Raw genomic sequence first — 6,533 nt, 5'->3', positions numbered from 1 at the left:
GATGGGTTATCTAATGAAGGTGGGATCAGAGTTGGTCTATCATTAATTAACCATAAAGGCTATCGATTCTATGACACCCTTAGGTTTGGATTCAAGGCCTTAGACAATGAGGTTGAATATGAGGCATAACTCACATGATTGTGACTAGCAAATGAGATAAGGCAACATTAGTTAACATCTTCAAGGACTCCCAACTATTTGTATTTCAAGTTATTAGTAACTTTCAAGCAAAATGAGGAAAAATGGTAACCTATTTCAAAAAGGAAGAGATAGCCCTAGAGTCATTTGACTATTATAAAATTCAATAGGTTCCCTAAGACGAGAATGCTCATACAAATGCACTAACTTGGATAACATCCATAAAAGATTCCAACATTATAAATTCCATTATAGTAAAGTTCTAGAAGCAACTATGCATCATTCTCCTTGTCTAGATTGTACTACTTATATTCAAGTGATCAACAAGGATAGATCTCATTATCACCTAAATCAAGGTGAGACTTTTAGTGCTACAATAAACACAAGCTCTTCACAAAAAGTTTGTTCGTTATACCTTGATTGGCAACCAACTTTATAAGTGGAGTTATATTTCCTCTTTACTACAGTACATCACAAAAGATAAGGTAGACTACATCCTTAATGGAATTCACAAATGAATATGTGAAAACCATGTTATAAGTGATCTTTGGCATAAGAGGTCATTCACTAAGGATAATACCTACCTACAATGCATTAGGACACTGTGCTAGAGTTTTACAAATATAGCGAAAGCTCCAACATAGGAACTTAGTCCATGATCAATCCATGGCTTTTTGCAATCTAGAAAATAAACTTGATAAAAACATTATCCATTGCAAAAGGCAAAGTCAGGTATATCATGGTAGCTATGGACTAATTCACCAAATGGGTCGAGGTTTAGCCATTAGCTACCATTATTACAAAGAGACAAAAGGACTTTGTACTTAAGTCCATCACTTGTCGCTTTAGAATCCCTTACTAAATCATATTACAGAGTGACAAGTAATTTGACAAGAAAGAGTTTTGTAAGTTTTGTCATGACTCAGGTCTTCGTAAGGGCTTCCTTACAATTTAAAGATCACTAACAAACAAACAAATTGAAGTAGTCAACCAGACCATGAAACACAACCTTAAAACAATGATTGATGATTTAAAGGGTGCATAGGCAAACAAGCTCCCTACAATTTTTTAGGCATTCAAGATAATTTCATGAACACCCATTATGGAAACACTCTTCTCAGTCACATAAGAATACGAAGTAGTAGTTCTTGTTAAGGTTGATACCAGATGACTTTGCAAATATACCTTTGGTGAGGAAGATAATGAGGCATTAAAACACCTTTGAATGGATATGATCGAAGAACACAATTAGAATGAACAACTTTAAGTAACCTCTACCAATGGTAGACCTATAGTTTGTGTCATTGAGTCATATTATTATAAGTATTAGGTTACAGAAAATTTGGTAGATATGCTCACTAAGTCATTGGTTATTAACAAATATAGATTTTGTATGAGTCTACCACAAGCTAAGTGAAAGAGAAAATTATCAAGAGAAAGAGGAAAGTCAGATCAAGTGACAAGGTAGAGAATTGTGGTGATATGACACATGTTTTGCCACATCAATGATTGCTTATTGAAAAGTCAAAGAAATAAAAAAGAATTAAAGTGACATCATTTTGCTTGCTTAATCAAGAGAACTCTAGAAACATTCAATTCATGGTAAAATGGGTGTGAAAGGCAAAATCAACAAGGGTTATCACCGCATGGTTGGTAGAAAAAGCAAATCACAGGTGGAGCATGATGATTGTATCATTCAAATGTTATACAAGTTCTAAGCCGTAGGAAGAACAGGGAAAAGGCGGAAAACCTAGGGGTTTAGGTGTGATATTTTCATTTTTGTTGTGTTGGGTTGTTCTTGCTCATAATATAAAATTCTTGCTTTGCCTTAAAGAGTGGATGCAGGCTTTCGAGCCAAGCCGTTATAATAAAATGTGTCTTTTATTTTTTGCTTTATATTGCCTATTTTCAATTGAAATCTGTAAATATATTTTTTGTTTTAGTTTTGATCTATTTAGTTTTTGGTTTGATTGGTTCTGCTTCAACCAATTTCATTGGTGTTTGATTTCACTTGGCTCTATTTCGATTAGATTTGTTGTGTTTTTTAATACTGTTCAGATTATTAGCATAACAATTTCACTAAATATCAAATCATACTTATAACTGATTGAGTGTGCACACTAAATTGTTTAACACAAGCTGGGCAATCAACCCCGCCAATGGTTGCCATCACATTATCAGTCATAAATTACCAACACAAATACTCGAGTAAGATAGCTCAAACTTGGAATCAAACAACCTAATGCACTTGACCAAGCTACAATGAGATATAATGTTGGGAGGAGCATCTCTCTAATGGCTTTAATCAACTCCATGGCTAACCCTTCACGATCAATACTACCATTTTAATTAGCATAACAATGAAGCCCACCACATTATTCTTCATTCAATTATTTTTCAGATTCGCTGAACTGATTGCTTCAAGATTTGCCAAATTAGAAAATTCTAGCTCAAGATAGATGATTCAAGTAATGGATAATAAGAGGGGATGGTCGCAAGGTTTATAATACAACCTAAGTTATACTTGAGCTAAATCTTCTTCATGCAATACGGGAAAGTCACATTATGATGTGTTTTAATCCATCTTCCTCCAATATTTTAATTTGAACTTTGCATAGACAAAAATCACACACAAGCAATTGGTTGACCTTTTTAAAGAATATAATCACTTTGAAACGGACTTTTAAGTTAAACTACTAAATGAAAATTTCCAAGAAAAAAAATCCTTGAACTCAGTCAAAAGAAACAAGCACTGTACATGAAGACAATCAATCTTGTCATTTACATTTTATTGATATAGTTTAGGGTATATGCAGATATATCACATATTCACATTGTATAGTGGTGTGTATGTAGTAAAGGTATAACAAAATCCAAACACCCAATGCTTTAATTGCAGACAATTGCAGAGACATAATGTTGAATTAATGCAAAAGCGATGAAATTCATTCACCTACAGCTTACCAATTCTCTAGCATTCTTATCATGAAAGAAGCTTCCTTTTGAGGATCTCATTTTCCTTTCTTAGTTTCATTAACTTCAGCTTTAGTGTTTCAACATTCCGAATTGAAGTCAAATCTCGTTGCTGCTCAACCAGCTTTGTTTTGCTAATCAGCACTGCAGTTTACCAAAAAATTATTCTCATTAAAGAGAAGAAGATATAAAGCTTATTCTCAAGTCACTCAAAATGGTTGCATCAAGAAATCACATATTTAAATACAAAAACCACTCAACTGAGATATAATTTTTCTTCACTTAACCAAACAAGCATCACAGAAGACTTTAGACCATAAAAATGTCACAGACAAAAGAGAATGGCATACATTCCTTTTCCAAGTCCTGGAGTTTCTTGTTCAGCTCATTTTTCTCTTCCTGTTCAAGCAGGAGACAATCCTTCAAATCCTGAATTTCAAGGTTATCTGTCACCATACAATCAGCTAACCTTAGTCTTACTGGAAATCTGATAAGAAATTGAAGAATTCACAAAAACTGTTGGACCTCACATTTTGACTCCACATCAAAGTGCACTTGATCCAACCTTGTTGCTAGAGTCTGCATATGTGTTTTATGAGCAACTAAATCTTGGCGAAGGTGGTCTAGTGTTGCCTCATTTGTTGCTTTTTCAAGTAAAAGACCACTGACGAATGTGAATTCAATACATTTTAGAAGGAATGCTATACATCTGAGCAAAGTAATTTTACTCTATGGAAGTTACCTAATTTGAGACTCTAAGTCCTTGATTTTTTTTGAATAATCTTCCTTAAGCGAATCAATGGCCCTCCTAAGTTCCTGATCAGAAATATAAAGTTCTTACTGCAGTGCGTAGAGTTTAACAAACAGCTTGGTCAGAGCAGAAAATTCATTTTTCCTGCAGGATTCCAGCCTCCAGAGATACTAACCGTACACCAGAAGAAACTCTGGAAATTGTATCTCCTAATTTTCAATATTTTTATTGATATATATATATATATATATATATATATACAGATCACATAAGGTAAATCATAGGCAAGGAGTGAAAAAAAGTCAAGTATGATAGTAACTCACATCTTCTTTAGTACGATGTTCATTATTCACTTTCTTGTGCTCCTCTTTCATGATCTGGCATTTACTGTGGTATTCAAGCTGAGTATTTCATAGAACCAAAATTCAGGATATGATTTCCATGAAACATTTTTCACTTATTCATACACTTCATTTCCCACAATTCAAAGAATATAAACAGTGAAAGACTATATGTAAACATAATGGAAACAACTTATGCACCTGATCTGCCAGATTATTCAAAGATACAGTGTAAAGTTTTGTAAGTCGCTCATTTTCTGCAATATGTGCAATGCTTCAATTTACTTACAGAGATACAGACATCACAACCAGTAACTACTCATGTTAATAGTACATAACAGAGCTAAGAACTGTCCTCATTACCAAAGAAACTGGCAAATTTGGACAAGTACTTACATAAATGCACATTATAGCCTCTCAATCTCTGGGTTTATTCATTTGAACAATCTACTTAAAATTATTTTTACCAAAATACTATTAATTGATGACTGACTGCTGCTTTTATAATATCCATGCTAAGCATTATGGATTATTCATAAAAACTTGAAAGCAAGAATACATGAGAGAATGACAATTAAGGCCTAAATTTTCTAATTATCTGTGCTTTCCACGAAATGGTTTCTACAAACTTAGTCACAAACTCGGCATAACATGAAAGAACAGAGGTGTATAATTAAATAAAATGCTAACGCAGAGAAACTGGCCAGTTTGCACAAATTATTAACAGAACAAAGTAATATGGTCTCTCAATATCTAGATTTATTCAATTAAACATTTCACTGAAACTATTTTAGCCCAACGACATTAATTACAAACTCTCATAAGCGTTGTACCGAGGTTACAACTGCTCTGATAATACTGATTCTGCGACTGAAGTACTATTGATATGAACAAGAATTCAAAAATATTTGGACAAGCTGGTCAAAATCACGTGAACAGAAAAGCGCTCAACATTTTTCAATGAAATTTTCTGTTCATCTGTACTTTCCACGAAGCGACTTCTACAAACTTAATCATAAATTCACCATAAATTAAATCAAATTATTAATAACCTTGTTTAAGAGAGTGACAAGTGATTTCCAGAGCCTCTCTCTTCTTAATTTCGCCATTACAATTGGACCTCAGCAACTTTATCTCCGCAATACTGCTCTTGAAATCCTAATTCGATTACTATTGATTATAATGATGATTTATTTCCCGAGAAAAAGTGGAAAACAAGAACAAATTTGAAATATGGAATCGAAAATTCGTTTTGCATTTAAATTGAAAGAGATGAAAAGGAACCTCGTAGATCTGATCGAAGTTGGAGAGAAGCGATTCCATAGGATCCGTTGTTGCCGTCATTTCTAATTTGATTGTGAGTAAAGTCCCGAACTGAAAATAAGTAACCGTTTCAGTATAATGGATCCCGTTTTCAATAAAAGTGACTTCCCCCTAATTTTGTTTAAACAATTTTTAACACCTAAATTTAAAAAGTTCATTTTCTTGATAAATCGTGAATAATTTTAGCATAAATTGAAACATAAAAGAGTTAGACGATCATTTTACTCCCAAAACCTAAAAAATTAACAAGAACCACCACCCTTTTCACTTTTCGTTTATATTTCGTGCCCGTCAACAACTCACCACCGCCATATCTTACCGCACACGCATACACACTTCTATTAGCATAAACATAAAAGGAAAACACAAAAGCACAAAATCAACCCCATCATTTTTCGGTCCAATATGCTACCCAAATAAATCATTTGGCATATTCTATCACCTTCAAGATGAATTACACAGGAACTCAGCTCATACAAAAGTCAAGCATTGAACTATTTTTAGAAAAAATCGTGCTCCAATCTTCTTAGCTAATTCTCAAAGTAAAACTCGATTACTATCATATCACCATCCATATTTTAGATACAAAAGCAAACTCAAATAGCATATATGCTAAAACAGATCAAAATGAATTTATCAACTTTGCATTCACTTTCATTTCTTAATCTCCTCAAATTCAGCATTTAGAGTCTAATCCCCACCTTGAGAACCTTTAGATTTGCCACCACCACCAGAACCACCAACCATATTTTGCCCAAAATTTGAATCTATTTTGTTTGTCACATCAAGCTTAGCATTGATTTCATCAACGTTATCACCTCCCATTTTATTTCTTAGATTAGCCACAATATTGTTTGTAACACTTCTCTCCTTGAGCTGTGAAGCCTGGTTCCAAGGAATATATTTGTTGGTTGAGCAATGTGTGGTAGAGTGTTCTTGAGTACTACAAAGTTGACATCTTTCAAGGTAGGTCGTGGATTGTCATTTTGGTGGTTTGGTGAGAGAGG

The 6,533-nt window shown here is 33.6% G+C and overlaps 1 protein-coding gene across 2 annotated transcripts; it reads right to left on the bottom strand.

Moving 5' to 3' along the window:
- Positions 1-2,873: 2,873 nt before the first annotated feature.
- On the bottom strand, positions 2,874-5,917 carry LOC123200329 (protein At-4/1). 2 transcript variants are annotated; one of them, XM_044615478.1, is made up of 9 exons: positions 5,830-5,913; positions 5,488-5,577; positions 5,256-5,361; positions 4,405-4,460; positions 4,186-4,263; positions 3,854-3,927; positions 3,642-3,775; positions 3,462-3,557; positions 2,874-3,255 (listed from the first exon to the last, which is right to left on the bottom strand). In XM_044615478.1, the coding sequence occupies exons 1-9, from the start codon at positions 5,836-5,838 to the stop codon at positions 3,122-3,124; spliced, it is 777 nt and encodes a 258-aa protein (XP_044471413.1). In that variant the 5' UTR covers positions 5,839-5,913; the 3' UTR covers positions 2,874-3,121. The 2 variants fall into 2 exon arrangements, with proteins under 2 accessions (XP_044471413.1, XP_044471414.1); XM_044615479.1 differs by having other exon boundaries at positions 3,121-3,255; positions 3,373-3,557; positions 5,830-5,917.
- Between the last annotated feature and the right edge of the window lie 616 nt (positions 5,918-6,533).

This window comes from Mangifera indica, chromosome 17, assembly GCF_011075055.1.
Source record: "Mangifera indica cultivar Alphonso chromosome 17, CATAS_Mindica_2.1, whole genome shotgun sequence".
Lineage (NCBI taxonomy): Eukaryota > Viridiplantae > Streptophyta > Magnoliopsida > Sapindales > Anacardiaceae > Mangifera > Mangifera indica.
Note: the sequence above shows the minus strand (reverse complement) of the source record. Positions and strands in the feature narration are given on the sequence as shown.

Coding starts and splice junctions, on each gene's coding strand:
- LOC123200329 (XM_044615478.1), bottom strand. Junction 4,264..4,404: donor TGAATAATCTGGCAGATCAG/GTGCATAAGTTG, acceptor TGAAATACTCAG/CTTGAATACCACAGTAAATG. Junction 3,558..3,641: donor CTTTGATGTGGAGTCAAAAT/GTGAGGTCCAAC, acceptor GTATGGTGACAG/ATAACCTTGAAATTCAGGAT.